General features: G+C 41.6%; 1 protein-coding gene across 7 annotated transcripts in view; it reads left to right on the forward strand.

Annotated features, from left to right (window-relative positions):
- The window catches only part of KIF21A (kinesin family member 21A), a 94,641-nt gene that overhangs the window by 14,737 nt on the left and 58,694 nt on the right, over nucleotides 1-21,210 (forward strand). For all 7 annotated transcript variants that reach the window (XM_054849623.1, XM_054849648.1, XM_054849632.1 and 4 more), the window contains exons 2-3: nucleotides 16,176-16,398; nucleotides 17,717-17,899. In XM_054849623.1, coding sequence (XP_054705598.1) covers nucleotides 16,176-16,398; nucleotides 17,717-17,899 — 406 coding nt within the window. The remainder of the gene's footprint in view (nucleotides 1-16,175; nucleotides 16,399-17,716; nucleotides 17,900-21,210) is intronic.

Raw genomic sequence — 21,210 nt, forward strand, 5'->3', positions numbered from 1 at the left:
ATAACTTTGGTAAGTATAGTTGGGAAATAAGCTATTTGTAGTTTCCTATGGGCCCTGCTAATTATTCATGGGATGAGGCTTACATAAAGGCTGCATTGCAGTTGCGCTTCATTTGATGACAGAGTTCTGTATTTCTGTGTCAACAAAAGTCAAGTGATAAGGCATGGGCAAGCAAAGTCTATAGTTGAAACCAGGGAGAAAACAAATTTTTCTGGGAAGATCTTAAGGTGGTACTACTTGCTTAACTGTCGTATTTCTTCTAAAAAAAGAAAAAAACCCTGACAGTATTTCATTAAAAAATTTTAAAAATTAAGAACTGAAAGACCCTTCATTGCTATCATTGTTCCTTGCTTTAGCATTTCTCCAGATTCAGCGGTGAAATCAGTTAAATTGTAAAATATCTGTGCTGTTTTAAGTTTTAGTATTTTGCTAACTTGTGCTACACAAAACTTTAATTGTACAATTTCAGTGTCAAAGCTAAAGAGAAAAAGCAGACTGTGGAAGAATTATAAGTGCATGTTTTAGAGAAAACTGGAAATTCTAGAAAAAATAAGTAGTATTGTTCTACTAAGACCCTTTTAAGACCTTGCTTAATACTTCTGGACAATTTGTGTAGAACACCAGATACTTAAGAAGTCTTGTCTAAATATTCAACTTTTCTTTCTAAATATCTGTTACCATAGCATATGCTGGAATATGAGCCTTCTACCTATTGTCCCCATCCCCCAAACGTTGTTTGTAGTGCTGAAGGAAATTATTTTAAGTGGAAACAAGGTTGGCTGAAACAGTAGAGCTTTGTTATTGCTGTATAATTTTTTTCCTTTTTCTTTTTTTTTATTTTTGAGCTTTACTGTGAAAGCAGTGGTAGGATGTGGCTGAAGCTGAGGGTGGCAATGGAGTAAGAGTCATGTGCATGTATGGGGTGGGAAGCAGCTGCCTGATTCATAGCATTTGGCGATGCAGAGGTTGTAGCTTGTGTTAACATCCAGTCTTCTGACTTCTTGGTGCTGGTGAGGAAACAGTCTGAAACAGCTTTAAAGTTATGGATTATTATGTAGATATATCTATCTGTAGCTTTTAATAAATGTATGACCCTTTATGAAAGCTTTATATAAGCCTTAGCATAAGATCCTCCCTGGCCTTTAGGCACTCTCAGTATGCCATTAGCACATTATTTCGTTCTCAATTTCCCAGCAAAGTTTCTTGTTAGCTTAAGTATCGATCCTGGAAAACCTTGTGTGTACCTCCCTTCCTGCACTGTGTCTCATTTAAGCCAAAGGAGCTCTTACCTTGTATGATAAGTGCTGAGAGGAATGAAGTACTTGGTCACAAGTTTTGTGGCGGGGACCATAGCCATCTCAGTTGGTTTTGCTGTAGTCCTGATATGTAAACAGTTACTGTAAACTTAAATTTCTAGTGCAATTTGAAACAGCTTATTTTATACAAGAATACTTGTTTTGAAAGCATCTGTGCTACCTCCAGTGCATGAGGGACTACGAAGCCTCATGCAGACAAATGACAAGTGATTTGCATTGATGATTTCTGACAGCAGCTGGGAAATGCCTGATTTGAAGTATTATGTGCCAAGAAGAGCTGATTTAATTCAGTCAAGACAAAGAAATGGGTTTTGACCCTGAAGAAGCTCATCAGGACAGACTTTTCTTTCTGTCCCCAAGGAGCTGCAGCCGAGTGTTCAGCAGACAGAAATGATCCCAGGATCAGGTGTTGCTGCTTTGTGTGTGCTGGAACGGAGGGAGACTGGCAGAGCAGTGCCCAGGCTAGCAGCTGCCCATGGAAGAGGAAGATTCTTCCAGAAATGGAGGCAGAGCCTCCTATGATTGTAATGTAAAATTGAGAGACCTGTTTTTAATTTGTGTGAGCTACCTTGCTGCATGATTTATCTCTGTCTTTTTTTTTTTTTTTAAGTGACTTTGCATTAATAGTTTTGGAGTTCTGGTTGGATTTGTAATCTAATCAGGGAACCTGAGCCCTAATAAAAAATTAAGCCTACAGCTAGAACATGAAGCAGAAAGTACTTAGCCTCACTGTTATGTCAGCATAGATATTAGTTGTTTAAAGCAGATATGAGTAGCAAGGAAGTAGCTAGTTCTTTCTAGAATTTATTCACAGTGTATATGTCATGAGTTAACTATGTAGTTGACTTGTGAACCTGCCAGTTTACATTATGGTACATTACCAGGGTGAGCTTATTTCATGGACGTGCTCTGTCCTGGAGCTAAAATTTTGCTGAAATGGTATTACCAGTATTATTTTTATTAGTGCTAATTCCAAACTGTAGGCTTGCTAGTAGAGTGAGGTCTACTTGCTAGTAACAATTAAACGATGAGAATAACTGCATTTCCACATTGATTTCCACACTGAATTTCTTCAGCCAGGCCAACAAGAACTTTCTACCTGCCTGGAGCAGAAGCTCAACTGTTAGAAAATCACACAGCCTTTTCTATTTTGTATGTTATCACAGGTCGAGAATATGAAGTTAGCCTTTCCTGATGAGGTAGCAGAGCATGCTCTTCCACTTCCTTTTAGGTTAAAATCTCTAGTGATATGTTGGATAATATAGTCAGTAAGTTATTTGTATAGTTTTAACTCTTAATGGAGAGCTAGTGAAGTAATATTGAAGCATAATATCTGTAACTTTAGTTAGATGGTAAGTAGTCGATGATCAGTCAATTATTTTTTAAATGTTTTCTTTGACTTAAGCCAATCTCTGATATGTTTCTCCATCTTTACATAGAGGATGCTCTTCTCTACTGGCAGTGGGGAAATTTAGTAGCCTAGGCAATGTGAAAGAAGCCATAGTGGCTGCAGCTTTTTTGCCCAGTGTAGATATTTGTTTGATTTGGGCAAATATAAATAGTTGAAATATTCCAGTTATTTGTATATTTAGTAAAATATTTAGAAGTTGTTTCTGGTTTATCAGCCAGAAAGTTATTTTCCATAGAATCATAGAATGGTTTGGGTTGGAAGGGACCTTAAAGATCATCTAGTTCCAACCCCCATGCTGCGGGCAGGGACACCCTCCACTAGACCACGTTGCCCAAAGCCCCATCCAACCTGGCCTTAAACACTTCCAGGGAGGGGGCCTCCACAACCTCTCTGGGCAACCTGTTCCAGTGCCTCAGCACTCTAACAGTAAAGAATTTCTTTCTAACACCTAATCTAAACTGACCCTCCTTCAGCTTAAACCCATTCCCCCTTGTCCTGTCACTACACTCCCTGATAAACAGTCCCTCACCATCTTTCCTGTAGGCCCCTTCAGGTACTGGAAGGCTGCAATTAGATCTCCCCAGAGCCTTCTCTTCTCCAGGCTGAACAACCCCAACTCTCTCAGCCTGTCCTCATAGCAGAGGTGCTCCAGCCCTCTGATCAGCTTGGTGGCCCTCCTCTGGACTCTCTCCAACAGCTCCATGTCTCTCCTGTACTGGACGCAGTACTCCAGGTGGGGTCTCACCAGAGTGGAGTAGAGGGGCAGGATCACCTCCCTCGACCTGCTGGTCACACCTCTTTTGATGCAGCCCAGGACACGGTTGGCTTTCTGGGCTGCAAGTGCACACTGCCAGCTCATGTTGAGCTTCTCATCAATCAATACCCCCAAGTCCTTCACCTCGGGGCTGCTTTGAATCCATTCCTCGCCCAGCCTATAGTCGTGCTTGGGATTGCGCCAACCCACGTGCAGGACCTTGCACTTGGCCTTGTTGAACTTCATGTGATTTGCACGGGCCCACCTCTCCAGCCTGTCAAGGTCCCTCTGGATGGCATCCTTTCCCTCCAGCATGTCGACCCCACCACACAGCTTGGTATCGTTGGCAAACTTGCTGAGGGTGCACTCGATCCCATTGTCCATGTCACCGACAAAGATGTTGAACAGTGCCGGTTCCAGTACCGACCCCTGAGGAACGCCACTCGTCCCTGTTCTCCACTTGGACGTTGAGCCGTTGACCACAACTCTTTGAGTGCGACCATCCAGCCAATTCCTTATCCACCGAGTGGTCCATCCATCGAATCCATGTCTCTCCAATTTAGAGACAAGGATGTCGTGCGGGACAGCGTCAAATGCCTTGCACAAGTCCAGGTAGATGACATCAGTTGCTCTTCCCTTGTCCACCAATGCTGTAACCCCATCATGCTGGTTTCTTGCCTTTCTTCAGGGTAATACATCTGAGTGTGTGCTACAGGTGGTTTCTTCTGTGAGAACTGAAGGTGTATAAATGAAGAGAACTGGATTTGTCTATGAGATGCGACTACCCTGCACTTATGTAGTCGCATGTATATATTGGTCGACAGCTGGCTGAATATGAGCCAGCAGTGTGCCCAGGTGGCCCAGAAGGCCAACAGCATCCTGGCTTGTATCAGCCATAGTGTGGCCAGCAGGACTAGGGCAGTGATCGTCCCCCCGTACTCGGCCCTGGTGAGGCAGCACCTTGAGTACCGTGTTCAGTTTTGGGCCCCTCACTACAAGACCGACATTGAGGTGCTGGAGCATGTCCAGAGAAGGGCAACGAAGCTGGTGAAGGGTCTGGAGCACAAGTCTGATGAGGAGCGGCTGAGGGAACTGGGGTTGTTTATCCTGGAGAAAAGGAGGCTGAGGGGAGCCCTGATTGCTCTCTACAACTACCTGAAAGGAGGCTGTAGCCAGGTGGCTGTTGGTCTCTTCTCCCAAGTAACAGGTGATAGGACAAGAGGAAATGGATAGCTTGGATATTAGGAAAAATTTCTTCACCGAAAGGCTTGTCAAGCACAGGAGCAGGCTGCCCAGGGAAGTGGTGGAGTCACCATCCCTGGAGGTATTTAAAAGACGTGTAGGTGTGGTGCTTAGGGACATGGTTTAGTGGTGGACTTGGCAGTGCTAGGTTAATGGTTGGACTTGATGATCTTAAAGGTCTTTTCCAACATAAACAATTCTATGACTGTATTGTCTCATAAGTCCTTCTGTATTACTTCCCTCAGACTGGATAAAAGGCTGAGGATGTGCAATGGTGGCAGCTCAGCCCTTGATGCAGGTGTTGCTGCAGCAGAGAGCTCTCTTCCTGCCTTGGGATGTGAATTTGTGTGTGGAAACTCGCTTTCCTGTGAGGTTCCAGATTCCAGCGGGTTTCTTGCACAGATGATGTTGAGCGAGGCCCTGATAGTCTTTATAGCAGTACCAACTGCAAACTTGTTTCCCTGGTCGCTGTGACCAGTCCCTGTCTTTTGACTTCTCTTGTTATTTATGCTCCAATTATTTCAGCTTTCCATGGGTATTTCGATATAAATGCTAAATGGTTTATCATTAACAAAAATATCTTTCCTTTTTTTTTCCTCCCTGTGCCCTCTCTACCAGATCTGAAAATCAGCCTGCAGTTAGCAGAACAAAAGATTATGGACTGTAGATAATCCAAGTTTTGCACTTGGTTGAAACTTCATGGGGAGTGTTGTTACAAACAGTGCCAAGAGACTTGCAAACATCTCAACTGTTGGGGAAGACTGGAGAATAGAGGAGAGCGGGGAGAGTTTATATTTCCTTGCAACAAAAGAGCATCCAGCATCATACTGAACAATCAGTTTGGAGCGTGACTCAGTGTGGAAAATGCTACCTGCTGAATTTCTAGCATAGTTTCCTGAATTACCCTGACTTTTAACTAATTTTTTGGGGCTTTATTTAAAAGCATCATCTGAAGCCAACAAAGAGCAGTGAGGTGGTCAAGTCTTCGCAGGGCAGCTGAATACGGTGTCACTGCATAGGAACAGAAGGATGGAAAAATTAATCTTTAATTTTTTGATGCTTTTGCTGCTAATGTGGATGTTTTTGCAGACTTGCAAATAGGATGAATAGACATGTAGGAAAAAATTAAAATTGGGGATTGACATTCAGACATGTAGAAATGTGTAGCTGAACCAGAAAGACGGAAGACGGTGGATAATATTGTTCCTTTCTGTTTTGCAAGTATTAAAACAGACAGTTCTAAATAAAGCAAGTGTGTTATTTTCCCTTACTGCACAGTTGGGATTTACCAGCTTAGAGCTTTCAGTCACTGCTTGAACAGTCTACCTTCTGTTTTGAAACAGAGCAACTTCTGTTCATTAGAAACAGTCAACAATAAATATGAAGAAATTTTCTGGAGTTTGCTTTGGAACTTGGTGGATCGGGTGTTATGGATACAACACTTTTTAAAAAAATTTTTTTTTTTTTTTACAAGGAGTGGCAGGAAAGTCATACAGTGTTTTTTGTTCCAAGAATGTTGTACTGAAAATTAACAGAGTGAAGGCAGTATTCAGAGCAGATTATTGAAACACTGGTTTTAGTTGTTTTGCCCCATTGTAGTGTCTGGTTGTTATTTTAGTAGCATTAGCTAAGCAGTTGTTTCAGTAATGATTAATGACAGCTTGTAATTTTCTTTTAACCGACCTGATCCTCCTTTTCTTTTGTTGTTGTATTTAACTGTAATTACTTGGGAAGTGGCTTATAGCTTTAGCTATAATAAGTATGTTGGTAACTTTATGTTTGTTTTGAGTTGGTGAAATATAATTCTCAGACCTGTGGCTCGTAAGTGTAAAGCAACCAACTGCCCTAGTCTTGAGACTATATAACTGGGAAGATAATTCTCTGTATGGAGGTGAAAGAAATGGGAACAGTTTTCAGAGGTACAGTAGTCTTGGCATGAACACGTAGTGATTTCTGGACTATCGCTCTAGGGGCTGGGAGAGTAAGTGTATGTGTGTGAGTGTTTGAAAAGGAAAGGGAAATCTGGGTAACGGAGGCAATAATTAAGAGTCATCCTTTGCTGCAGACATAGAAAAACATTCAATTTTGTTGAAAAATAATAATTACCTCTTTTTAAAAACTAGGCTATTTTGAAGTAGTAGTGGACTTCTAGAATAGATATACATTTAACTGTTATGAGGAAGAAATTGGATGAAGCCTAGTGTTGTCATAACTGACAGTTTTTTGGTCATCTGGATAATCTTGCATCACATCAGTTTGTTTTCTCTCATATTAAAAAAAATATTTTCTTATAGTGAATAAACATTACTTTGCTTATTTCTGAATATATTGTGGCACTTATTCTTGATTTTACTAAAGGTGCTGTTAACTTGGAATGTGAGGAAGTTCTTAAAAATATTTCACTTATGGTCTTGGTGTGTTAGGCAGATTGGGCCCTGGCTTACAAGAGGTACCTGAATTACCCCCAAATCTCTGAACTCTAAATGTCACATTTAGGTTTGCAGGTGCTTAGACTGTGGGTTTTTTGGGTGGGTTTTTTAATATCCTTACTCTTCCCCCCCCCCCCCCCCCCCGTACACCTAAATTGTTATTCTGTAGCTTGGTAAAGCAGCAGTGACTACTGTATTTTGGGGATTTGGATAGCCTATATTCACCACGTTATTTTTGACAGTACTGTTTATCTCAGCTGAATTCTTGCATTCAAAACTTCATGAAACAAAGTGTCTCTCAAATACTGGCAGCACTTGTTATCATGACTCATTGCTGGGCTGCTGGGCTCTGCAGTCTTCAACAAGCTTTCCTTAAACTGTTTTGATTAAGTTTTTTCATCTTAAGTTACATACAATGTCATTTGTTTAGCAGATTTAATCTGTTAAGCGTTCAGTCATATAGCAGAAAGATGCTATAGAAAGTACATTCCTTTACCTGATACTGCCCTAATTACATAATTAATACCAGGCTCTGGTAAGCTTTACCAGCGGCGTGACTCAGCCACTCCTTACAGTTACGCGCTCCAGAGCAGGAATGATGAGAACTACTAACTTACGTGTTAAAGCTGAATTTTGCTGGAAAAAGTAACCGCAATTTGCAAAAGAAATATAGGGTGCTATGTCCGCTCTTTTGTACGTACAATTACTTTCGGCATGAATCCTTATCCACAGAAAGATACCCTTGATTGCCTAACTGGCCTCTTTGTATCCATGAGTGCAGTAGTTGTAGACAGTTGAAAAACCTTGCTTTCCCTTTTCCTTTTGGATTTCACCTCTACCTTCTTTAAGCTGTGTGACCATCGGGTGCTATTACCATAAATTTTTCATAATAGTAATCTTTACTAGTCTTCGGTATTGTCAGTGCTAGTGACTGATGTGAAACAACACCAGCGAAATGAAGATGGTGTTTCATACTTACATGCGTGAGCTTATGAGTCATAAAAGCTAACATATGGGGGTTTTTTTTCAGTAGAAACCTTAAACTTAAAGAAGCAAGTGCACTCATGTGAGAGAGACAGATCCAACATGCAGTTTAAGGCAGTCCTTCTGTGCTTGGTTTGGGTTTTGGATATTGAGCTTGGTACACAAATATATCCAGGGCGTAGCTGTCAAATTGCAGGCTTCTAGCTGGTTGAACCCTCTGGGAAAGTACGTTGAGCAGTCGTCCAAACCCAGAGCCACAGATGGCTCAGCTTCTTTGTGGTAAATTTTTGGGTTACGTATTTGCCTTGTTACTGCATTTCCTACGTTGGCTCTGAAGACATTTCTTTGATTTCTGACAGGCCTTTTGGAGACGTTAGGTTTCCCAGACCTGCCTTTCATGCCTGAACCAGGTATTTGGGATGTCTCTGCTGTTGTACCAACTGTAGGGTGATGTCCAGAAGTGTGGTGTAAGCAGACTAACAAGCTGAAAGTGTACATAGGATTTTCTAAAAGACTAGAAGCCACCACTCAAAACCTGAAATGAGCTAGCACCTTCTGGTGCAACTTTTTGCTCCTTTTTTAAAAGGTGAAAAAGATTCCCATGAATTTTATTTTCAGGGTTAATCCTTACAGGAGGAGTAGCCTGTGACTGACTTGAATATTTCAGGGTATGTCCATGTATTTGGTACAACGTGTTGTCCAGACCTTGAGCTAATGCCAGTCATGCTAGTAGTACAGTTGAGCACTATGTTCCACTGTGCTGTAATAGCAGAGATACTTACTTATGCTTCTTACTCTCTAAAATTACTTGTTCATGCTCTCTGGTGAGGAGAGGCAGCCTCCCCAGGCTAGGGAGCTACGTGAAGATCTGGTGTCTGTAGTCCCTTTCAGCACTGGAGTATGTTTGATCCATCATTGCTGGGTGTCTTTTCTGCGATTTTATTGCATGATACAGATGTGCCTGCATTCCTGTGTGGTATGAAACTAATTTTGAACTTTAGTTTTAGGAAAGACTAACTCCTTGTTTCATTTATGGTAATAAACCATAGATACTTCAGGTCTTAATTCATAAATTAAACTTTGCTGCATTTGCTTAGGTCTCATTTTGTCTAAGATATTGTGGTATTAATTCTCTTCTAGTTTTCTGAGAGCGGTGAGACATATAACACTAGATGTTCACAAAAAAACAAGGCAAGTAGCATAGTAGAACAATCTTTAAAAAAATCTGTTTGCCTTAGAAATGTTGTTGCCAGTATCAGTTCTAATCAAATTGCACTTGGATTTGGAGGCGTTCCAGTTCTGTGCTTGGCAGGCACGTGGAAGCTTATGGTAGTGGTGCTTTTCCATCGCAGCTAACCTTGTCTTGAGCTAGAAATAATCAAGGCCTGTACAAATCCTGCAATATAGCCTCCCCTTCTCTCTCTCAAAAGTCAAATTGTTCCTGAAAGCTGTGGATTTCTTCGCTCACTAGAGAGTAAATTAGTCCAGGAGAAATCATGAGGAGGTTTGGATGAAAGCCTTCATTCATGTTATAAGGAAAGATGCTGGAGGTCTACTAGATGATCTGGAGGGTCTTTTACCCTTCCCTGGGAGGTGGGCATGGGGAAGGGAGCCTGCAGAGCAGTAGGAGGTCTGCATGAGGGCAGGCTCGGATCTTCCCCTCCCTGTGTCGTTTTTTCTTGGCAAAAGCACAGGACTGTGCCTGTCAGTGTGAGGATGCCATCTGCATTGCGCAGCCTGCTAGACTGTTACAGAATTGCACAAGAATTAATCTGAAATCGTACTGTTAAACTGTTTTCTGGCTAGCTGTAGCGACTGCCTAGAGATCCAGCTATTGTACGGTGTGTTGGGAACCAAGCAAAAGCAGCAGCCTGCAAAACTGCCTCAGCCTGGCACTGCGAATGTAATTCCCAGCACGAACAGTTAATGGGTAGATGGGCTGATCAGACTCAAGCTGCTGAAAAGGGTAATTGTTTTATGAAATTAAATTGGTGTTGTTTTTTTTTTTTAAAAAGCAGCTGAAGAGGTAGAGGTTGAGCATAGAGGGAGAACTGGACAAATCTAGTTACAGCAGCGGTAGATTTCCTTCACTTAATTTAATTCCAGTTTTCCATTTGCTGCCTTCTCATTATGTGCAAATTGGAAGTGACAGTCTGTGACACTGAAACAAAGTATTCTGCATGTGTATTTTTGAATAGGAATTGGGTTTGTTTGCAGTAAAGTTAGCTATTGAAAATGTAATATCTCAAAGCCCATTTGGTAATTCAGTGGCTGATTTTGCTGGATGTTTGAAGCTAAGAGCTTAATGGTCATGTTTAATGGCTACACGTGGATCGAAGGGATGCTGATATCTTTTTATCAATATCTTAATAGGACTTCTGAGTAAAATCTGGATCATATAGATCCCGTTCTAGCTTCTGTCACAATCCTTAATTTTTTTTTTATGTCCAAGAGCTATCCAGGAAGTTTTATGCTCCAGTGTTGCCAAACTTGCATCAAAATAGCTACTTGACATGCCTGAAAGTTTCCTGGTGTGTAAAGGCAAGCATCAGTACACGTGCAAAACATCTGCCCCACTTGCGCTTGCCTAGGGGGCTGGTGTAAGTTTAGGCTGAGTAACATCTGGGCTCTGCCTAATTTCTGTGGGCTCTGAGCATGCACAACACCTGCTGGCAGCACTGAGCTCAGTCTAGACCATGGCAGCCATGGCAACATTAGAGAAACATTGATGGGAGCGGCGCCCAAATCTTACATAAGAGCGATTGAGTTACCGTCACAGCAAGCTACTGCTTGTGGCCCCGGCTGGGGGCTGGTGTGTGCCCGTGCCTCTCACAGGAGAAGCAAGTTCACAGGGTGGGAGCTGACCCGCGGTGGGGGCAAAGACTTGGCAATGTCCTGGGTGGCCAACTGCCACAGCTTGGCTGCTGAGCAGCGTCTCGTGTAATTGCTATGGCGTGCAGTTACAGATATGCAAGTTCTTTTTACATCTTAATACCTGTATGTGTCATACCAGTGATTGATATCATTAATATGAAATTGTACTATTAACTGATAGCACTGAATATTAGTGATTAAGGCGTCCAGAAATGGAGTTAGTCTTTCTGCAGAAGTGGCACTGTTACAAAGATACCCTGAATTTGTCTTGCACTTTGTTTGCTTTTGTTTATAAGGATGGCTTTTATTCCATTATTCATTGAGTTGTTAAAGTACTTTATGAAGGCTTGTTTCTTCTGCCATTGTAGGCACCTGAAACAAATGGACTTCACCCTGAAGGTCATTAAGGGCTACTGCTAGTACAGTGTATTTATGGCTTGCTTGGAGACAACTGTCTGGCATTTAAAAAGAAAAGCAGGAGACAAATGACCTGGACTTTACCTGGAGTTTACTGTAACAGCGTAGCAGGTTGTTTCGTTGCTAACCTTCCGGAGAGATTGCTATATGGTATTATTTGTAGGCATTGGGTTTGAATTTAATTCGTAATTTGGTTCATTCTGAAGTGGAGTTAAAAAAAAAAAAATCATTGTGATATTTCTTCAGAAGGAGTTGGGCTGGAAGGTGTGGTATTGGGATATGTGTATCTATGTATATCTATCTATATTCTTATATATTCCTGATATATCCTTATGTATATTAATCTATATTTAAATTATTGGTACAATTTTCCATCCTTAGAAATGAACTAAAACAGGATGCTTTTCAAAGGGATATTATGATATCTAGTTTAAACAGGAGTCAATTCTGGGAAGTTTGATGTCTTGCATAACACAGGGTATTGACCTGATGATTGCTGTAGTCCCTGAACTGTATTATTTGAGTCTGTTCCAGCTGACAATATTTTTAGCAGAGACACTGTGCACCTATGCTACTGAGAGATTAGTTCCAGTACAATACAGGGCACTACTGTGCTATTTTAGCCCTTCCTAATTAGACAGCTTGTCCCAGTGTGCTGAGGCAGAATAGATTTAGGGGATTAAGTTTCCTGTGTGTGGCCTGGAGGCTCTGCAAAGTACATGTAAACAAGAGTTGGGTGTGTTTCTGCTTTGGAGAGGAGGAAAGGGAAGGATGCAAGGCAAAATGCTGTTTGGGAAGCTGCCACATCTAAGGAGATGTGATTGGAAATAGGTAGAAAACACCTGATTGTATACAATTAAGAGAGTAGCCTGAAAAACAGGTGAGATGGGGCCATGTAGAAGACAAAATGGGTGAAGTCAAACTGGTCCTGGAGAAAAATCCCTGTGGCAGACTGCCAGGCTGGGAACTGGGCAAGGAGAGATGACCAAAATGAACTCTTTCACATTTTAAAGTGTGGGCACTGCCTGCTTTGCTGACAGAAGTAACCACATTAAGACATGAGGGTGGGAAAGGTTTGTCTGTAAGCAGAAAGCAAACTCACTTTCCCAAATGATGTGTAGGGTGGTGGAGGAGGAAATGTTCCTATAGCCAGTGCTGGAGCAGAGTCTGACTTGCATGAGGACTATTACTTGCTGGCCCACACATTCATTGTGAATAGTAAGACTCAGAGAGCCATGAGATTCAGGTAATCCACTCATGCTGTTCTTGAGTGGGCAGAAATCAAGTTGAAGGTGAGATATTTGTTCCTTCCTCATTAAGATCACCACATTAGCTTGGTGCTAAACTTATCAAGAGGACTGTATAGATTTCAGAGCATGAAGTAGCCCTTGAGCAGACCTCTGGTTGAATGATGATGATCTCTTGTCTGCACATCCTTTTTGGGGAAGATACCTTTCAAACCAGATGCAGGCATGGTCTTTCTCTCCAGTTGCTACCTCCCAGCCATGGCAGAGTGGGACATTGTGTAAAAGCAACTAAAAAAATGAGAAGGGAGGCTGTATTTGTAGTGAAGCTTTCCTGGTGGGGTGAGTCTTGCTTTATTTTTCCTTTGTGTTGCATATGACCTGGTGAAATGCTACTTTTTCCTCTTAGCACTGCCTTCAGATTTAGTGGTAAGTTAGGGAGGAAGGACACCATCATGGCTGCTGGGTCTCTGGATGTTGTGTTACAACCCGGGGGAACTGATTGAGCCGATAACAAGCTGCTAGTAGTGACATAGATTTCCATCAGCTCAGCTAGTCTCTGGAATGGTATCTTGCTGTGGCCTGATAATGGTCATACATAACCTGCTTGCAGCTTGCTGTTGGCCTGGGTTTTATAGCAGCGGAGCACTCAGAGGTGCTGCCCAGCTGCAAGACAGGGAGCTGGTTGGGAGGATTCTCATGGGAAGTCTCTGCAGGCTGACATCGAAACTGCTTGCTTGACAGTCCTGTCATCACTGTAATAATTATCATGCAAATTATTGATATTTTAGGCATGCTGTTCCTCTTTGTGGTCACTCTGAGCCTGTACTTAGTAGAAAGGAGAAAATTATTCAGCACCTGTCATGATTGCATCAATTCCTCAGCATAGAAAATAAATTTCCTCTTTTTTTGAAAGGCAGAATGAAAATATATGAAGAAAAACATCTTTTTTTTTTTTTAGTTGTCAACCCTCATTCTATGAGTCAGTGCTATAAGCCTTTCAGAACTGGGGGGAAGTTGGGTTTTTGGATGCACAAAAGGCTACTTAATTTTGAAAACATGTTTTCCATCTTGATTTTTTTTTTTTTTTTTAAGAAAAGGCCTTTCTAGGCTTCCGTGTACTAGAAAACAATGTGAGAAGTACCTCTGGAGCTTTAGAAGCCCTCAGAGTTCATGCTTGTAAGAACAATTGATTGCATTTGTGCTGTCTGCACTGGATTTGTGAAAGAGTAAGAGTGCTTAGTCTTAAAAAGAAGCTTGCCCTGTGACTGACTTAATGGCATTAAAATAAGGCAATAGAATAGCCTACTAAGTTGGCATTTTCTAAACATTAAGTGTTATAGGCAGGGTTCTACAATATTTTATTTGCTCAATTTTTTCCAGTTGTGTAGAGTGCTTTTAGGAAAGGCGTATGATTGATTTCTCTTTGAAGACTTTCTCTCTCTACCTAGAAATAACAGCTATTTTGTTTTAAAATGTTCATTAGTTTAGAACAAAGTAGATTTATTACAAGCTTAGGTATGTGTTCATCAGGTTTTGTGTTTAGTGGACACAGGTGCTAGTGGAGTTACGTGTTAGTGAAGGAGCTGTGTAACTCCTGAATTATTTTTAGCATTCTTGTTTCATTTGAGGGGGAGAAAAACCTTATGATAATGAGTGTGTCATTACAGAAAAAAATCTGTGACCTATATTACACACTCCATGTTGTTAAATGCAAATACTGTTTGCAGAATATTTGTGCCTATTTTACACATCATATAGTTGTTCCTTTTAATGATACTTTTCAAAGGTTTTGTGGAATTTCCACTCTATGCTAGAGAGTATGCAGATAAGGGAGGTACCTCCTGATCATTAATGAATGTTCTGTAATGGAATTAATGTGCAAAATCCCCCTCTTTTTTACAGGATATTTCTAACTTGAACTAAAGTGTACGTGTGCTGATAAAATTTGAATTAGTCTGCAGTAGTCTCTCTGTTGGAGACTAACTCTCTCCACATCAGTGAGCATTGGCTCAGTAGGCAGCTTTGGGTCCTTATGTTTCCATTAGATTTTGGAACAAGTCTTGTGTGTCTGGAGTGGAGCGCTTTGGCTTCCTTTCCTCTGAAAGGGGTATAATTTGTGCACACTGAAACTGCTTTGTGATCCAAACCAACATGTGATAAGTGAAGATGTTGGAGGAATTTGCTTCAAGACAGCATAGCTACTCCAAACCAAGCACTATTGTAGACATGGCCCTTAAAGCACGGAATATGAAATGAATATGTGCCTTTAAAATATACTCTGTATATACAAGTCTTCAACTTTGACATTGTGTAACTAAAAGTAGCCATACAGAGGTAAATATAGATACATATAGATTCTCTATTTATATCAAACTTTAAAAAAATACTCCACGAGTTTGTTTGTATGTAGCTGTACTGCTGACATTTTATCACTCTTACATAGCCTTACTTGTCCCCTGTCTTTTAAGCTGCACACTTCTTTTTTTAATTTGTTGCTGCTTTGAGAACTTGGAAATACTAAAAAAAAAAAAAAATTTTGTAAACAAATTATTAGTTAATTATAGCTAGAATAATATGTTATGTTGGCCAGAGTGTTTCCAGAGTGTTTCTTCCTGATAGTTGACCATTAAAACAATTGAATCACAAACTTCCACAATCTTCTTTAGTCACGAGCTAATACATTCTATCACTTTATTAATTACTCTGCATTCTTAATACTCTTGCAGTCTCATCAAAATTGAATTCATGTAAGAAGTCTGAGATGGCTGTGTGCTGTGAAGTAGTTTGTCAGGAATGGAACAAACTGACATAAAAGCTGGGATTTGTTTCAGTGGAGAAGTAATGAGGAATGACACTTACCTTTAGAACTCGTTAGAAATAGTTCATTTTTTTCTCCTATGAAGGTATGCTGCTTCACTGAACCCAAACATTTCACAGAAGTGTTCTGGCTGGCACAAAGCTCCTCTCCTGTCAAAGGAAAAGAAGAAATGTGAGCCTTCTCTTGCTCTCATAGCAAGTAGGCTTTCATTTAAGATGATATGTAGGCTTTGGGGATCCTTGCTCCCAAATTTCTACTTAAATTATCCTGAATTTTTTTCATATTTCTGTTGCTATAAAAAAAATTATTCATTTTTACAAAGAAAGCATGAAGAAGTCTAATAAAACTAGAAAGCTTTAAAATAAAGTCAAACAGATTGTGCAAGTTACTCTGTAGTAATGCATGGTATGTGTATAGAAACCTAAGCAGGTCATCAACTTGAAGATGGTAGGTCAACTTTCAGGGAAGATAACATCATTTGCATGAACAGTTGTATGAATGGGCTGTTGATATGGTTAGTACTGTGGCTCAAACATCTGGAAGCTTCCTCACTTGATGAAAAAAATCTTATTTTTTCAGTCAGTAACAATTTTTTTTTCAGATCTCTTTATTTACATTGTTCATATGCTCCTCTTCCTGATTATGAGAATTTCTAATTGTTCTTTTTGTCTCTTCCAAAACAGAATTAGACCACAGCTAGCCAAAGAGAAGATTGAAGGATGCCATATTTGTACATCTGTCACACCTGGTGAACCTCAAGTGTTCTTGGGAAAAGATAAGGCCTTCACTTTTGATTATGTCTTTAACATTGACTCACAGCAAGAAGAGATCTACATACAGTGTATAGAAAAACTCATTGAAGGTTGCTTTGAAGGCTATAATGCCACTGTCTTTGCTTATGGCCAAGTAAGCTTTACAATTTTGTTTTAAAATATTTATTTTGGAATAAACAGTTTCTTGTAACTGATCTTTCTCTTAAACGCATGAACTTGTTTTTTAGTGTCTTGCTTTTATTTTAAATGAAGGATCCTGTAGAAGATGCACAGAATCTATACAACTGAATCCCAGAAGATTTTATATATATGTAGGCAGTAGATCTGAGTTAATAGTAATGCTGAAAATAGCATAAATAGCATAAATCCATATAATTCCCGAAATCACCCCAATGCAGCAATGCAAATGAGTGACTTAATCAGTTGATATATAGAGATAGGTTGTACTGAGATTCTTTTCTGAGCAATTATGTATCCCTCTGCATTTTCAGACACTTCTGGGAAGAGGAGATTTCTTAGAGTAGATCCTAGGGAACTTCAGGCCACGTTTCTTGTTTGTGGGCAAAATGTAGAGATCACATTCCAAAGTTGGAGAACTTTTCATAGAGAACACACCCTCTCAGTACACTGGGCACACATTTCAATTCTCAAAGCTGAAATATCATTGAGCACAATGTAGAGAATGCGTTATTGTCTTCTGAATATTCCTTTAGGAATTGATTGCATAAAATTTGGTGTTGAATGCTGAATTTCACCACTGTTAAATGTCGTATCTCAAGTTAAATAGGTGAAGTCTAGTCCTAGTGAAACAAAGCAGCTTGTAGATCCAATTTAGTAGATTATGTTCAGCTGCATGATGCTATCTTTGTCTTAGACTTGACCCACTAATTAAGTGAAAACACAACACTACCTTGTCTTCTATAGGACTTCACATTTAATTAAGTTATTTTCCTAGTGAACGTACAGCTTGTATTCTTCAGTGCTGTCTGTAAACTGAGAACAATAGTAATATTCTACCTGAGATATTCAGTCATCATAATTATGGGAGTCATTTGATCTATTTCGGTAAAGAATTGCAAATGCTACTTCTGCCTCCAAAATATATGCTTTAATTAACAGTCTCAATTGAAAACATTAGCTATTCTTTTGACCTCAGAGCTGATAGCTCAAGGCTGATGTAAGCAGCTTAGAGGAAGTTTGTAGAGGAAAGGTTATGAGGGATTGAACTGGTCTCTGCCTTTTTTGTATGTGATCTATGGATGAACAGTGGAGGTTGTCCAACTTCTGCTGTTTATCCATTTTTCAAAATGACCCATTGTTGTGCATGTTAATATTGTAAATGTGACTGACTTAGTTGCTGTCTAGCACTAGTGTTCGCAAACTGTGTTTCTCTGTAACGATTCGGTACTATTAATGTGTTCTAGTGAGTACTCTTTTTTTTTTCAATTTAGACAGGTGCTGGCAAAACATACACCATGGGCACTGGATTTGATGTCAACATAACGGAAGAGGAACAAGGCATTATATCGCGTGCTGTTAAGCATCTTTTCAGATGTATCGAAGAAAAAAAACAAGCTGCTATTAAACAAGGATTTCCACCTCCAGATTTTAAAGTGAATGCACAGTTCTTAGAGGTAAATGTGATCTGTGTTTGTGTGGGTAACTTCACGGTGTGGGTTGGGTTTTTTTTTTGTTTTGTGGGGTTTTTTTTAAAGCCTATTAAACATTTTTTTTTTTCTGGTTACTACTTTTACATTCTTTTCCCACAAGATGTTTTGAATTAATCTTCAAGATTTCAAAAGGAAATTTTATGGAGTTTGCTTTGCCTCTTCAATTTATGAAAAAGAACCTTTTTATCTTATTCCAATTATTTTAGTAATTTCCTTTGCAGCGTTATTTTGAAGTGTGGAAACAGTTAGATTAGTCATCACTTATCCCTTTCTCCAGCACACATTTGTTTGTGGGGCCTGTTGCTCTTACCTGTCTGTAATTCTTTACAATAGTGACCATGTTTCACCTGCTGGTGTCACTTTGCCATAGATTTCTTTAGCTTTCAAAATCCGCTCAGGAGACTTGTTATATTCCTTTCACCAAAGAAGAAACCCAGCATAAAAATACTTCTTTCTGTCATCCCCAATGGCTCAGGACTGGGTTTCTGTGTCACTGTTCCCCCTTTCATTAGGCCCAGAGAAAACCTGGGTCAGTGCTGTGGAAAAACCTGTTCCCTTTGTGTTTTCTTGTACACACAGCTACTGGTAAGAGAGGCCATAACATCTATGATCTCTCCGACCTGCAGCAGCTGTTGGTTTAAGTCTTGCAACTTTTGTGCTGTGTCTCCTGCCCAGAGAACTATTTTTTTTAAATTGATTGATTTGGGCGTGATATATTTACATTCACTACCAAGCTGCAAAATCTGATACTTTAAGCATATGGAGAGGAAGAATCAATTTAAGGAAGAACAGGTGTAAATGTGTATTACTTAATTCAGTATTTGCAAATTTATATAACTTAGGGGGGAATCCCCACTTTTATATTATCCAAGAAAAAAGCTGTTGGGTTTTATTAATGCTGAAGTAAAGTAGGTCCTTTAGTCATATATTCCTATAATTGTTTTAAAGATTAACAAGCTGGCGTGAGTTTTGCATTAGTATAGGTTTGTCACTGCTAACCTTAAGCAGAGCTTTTTGTCTCTCTGGCTAATGATTACCTAGAGAGAGTCAAAGCCTGAGCATGGGCTGTGGGAATGCTGTACTCCTCTGTTCTCTCCGAACATCGGGGGACTGAAGCTTTATTTCTGCTTAGGCAGCTGCAACAGTAGTAGTGTAAGGAGTAGTAACTAATGTAGCTTCTGAATTCCTTATGTTTTTTGACATAGCATTACAAATGTGACTGCGGGGGTCCCAAAATACAGAGCAGTAATTGAATGTTACAGTGATAATAGAATCATAGAACGGTTTGTGTTGGAAGGGACCTTAAAGATCATCTAGTTCCAACCCCCCTGCCATGGGCAGGGACACCCTCCACTAGACCACGTTGCCCAAAGCCTCATCCAACCTGGCCTTGAACACTTCCAGGGATGGGGCATCTACAGCTTCTCTGGGCAACCTATTCCAGTGCCTCAGCACTCTACCAGGGAAGAATTTCTTTCTAACATCTGATCTAAATCGACCCTCCTTCAGCTTAAACCCATTACCCCTTGTCCTGTCACTACACTCCCTGATAAACAGTCCCTCACCATCTTTCCTGTAGGCCCCTTCAGGTACTGGTAAGCTGCAATTAGATCTCCCCGGAGCCTTCTCTTCTCCAGGCTGAACAACCCCAACTCTCTCAGCCTGTCCTCATAGGAGAGGTGCTCCAGCCCTCTGATCAGCTTTGTGGCCCTCCTCTGGACTCTCTCCAACAGCTCGATGTCTGTCTTGTACTGGGGCCCCCAGAGCTGGACACAGTACTCCAGGTGGGGGTCTCACAAGAGCGGAGTAGAGGGGCAGGATCACCTCCCTCAACCTGCTTGTCCCACTTCTTTTATGCAGCCCAGGACACAGTTGGCTTTCTGGGCTGCAAGCGCACACTGCCGGCTCATGTTGAGCTTCTCATCAATCAATACCCCCAAGTCCTTCACCTTGGGGCTGCTTTCAATCCGTTCCCTGCCCAGCCTATAGCTGTTCTTGGGATTGCGCCGACCCACGTGCAGGACCTTGCACTTGGCCTTGTTGAACTTCATGCGGTTTGCGTGGACCCACCTCTCCAGCCTGTCAAGGTCCCTCTGGATGGCATCCCTTCCCTACAGCGTGTCGACCCCACCACACAGCTTGGTGTTGTCGGCAAACTTGCTGAGGGTGCGCTCGATCCCACTGTCCATGTCGCCGACAAAGATGTTGAACAGTGCCGGTCCCAGTACCGACCCTCGAGGAATGCCATTCATCACCGTTCTCCACTTGGACATTGAGCCATTGACCACAAATCATTGAGTGCAACCATCCAGCCAATTCCTTATCCACTGAGTGGTCCATCCATCGAATCCATGTGTGCTGGGTTTGTGTGGCAAAGTTTTGGTAGCAGGGGGGGCTACAGGGGTGGCTTCTGTGAGAAGCTGCTAGAAGCTTCCCCCATGTCCAACAGAGCCGATGCCAGCCGGCTCCAAGACAGACCTGCTGCTCGCCAAGGCCAAGCCAATCAACGCCTCTGTGATAACATATTTAAGAAGAAAAAAAAAAAACAGTTAGAGCTTTTTGCAGCCAGAGAGAGGAGTGAGAAGATGTAAGAAACTCTGCAGACACCAAGGTCAGTGAAGAAGGAGGGGGAAGAGGTGCTCCAGGTGCCGGAGCAAAGACCATGGTGAAGCGGGCTGTCCCCCTGCAGCCCATGGAGGAAGGATGAGGGGGTGTAGAGATTCCACCTGCAGCCCGTGGAGGACCCCATGCTGGAGCAGGTGGAGGCACCTGAAGGAGGCTGTGGCCCGTGGGAAGCCCACGCTGGAGCAAGTTCCTGGCCGGACCTGTGGACCCGTGGAGAGGGGAGCCCACGCCAGAGCAGGTTTGCTGGCAGGACTTGTGACCCTGTGGGGGACCCCACGCTGGAGCAGTTTGCTCCTGAAGGTCTGCACCCCATGAAAGAGACCATGCTGGAACAGTTGGTGAAGAAGTGCAGCCTGTGGGAGAGACTCATGTTGGAGAAGTTCGTGAAGGTCTGCACCCCGTGAGAGGGACTCCATGCTGGAGCAGGGGAACGATGAGAGGAGTCCTCTCCCTGAGGATGAAGAAGCGGCAGAGACGCTGTGAGATGAACTGACCGTAACCCCCATTCCCCGTCCCCCTGTGCCGCTGAGAGGGGCGGAGGTTGAAGCTGGGAGTGAAGTCGAGCCCGGGAAGATGGGAGGGGTGGGGGGAGGCGTTTTAAGAGTTGATTTTATTTCTCATTCCTCTACTCTGTTTTGCCTAGTAATAAA

The sequence above is a fragment of the Grus americana genome, chromosome 1 (assembly GCF_028858705.1).
Source record: "Grus americana isolate bGruAme1 chromosome 1, bGruAme1.mat, whole genome shotgun sequence".
NCBI lineage: Eukaryota > Metazoa > Chordata > Aves > Gruiformes > Gruidae > Grus > Grus americana.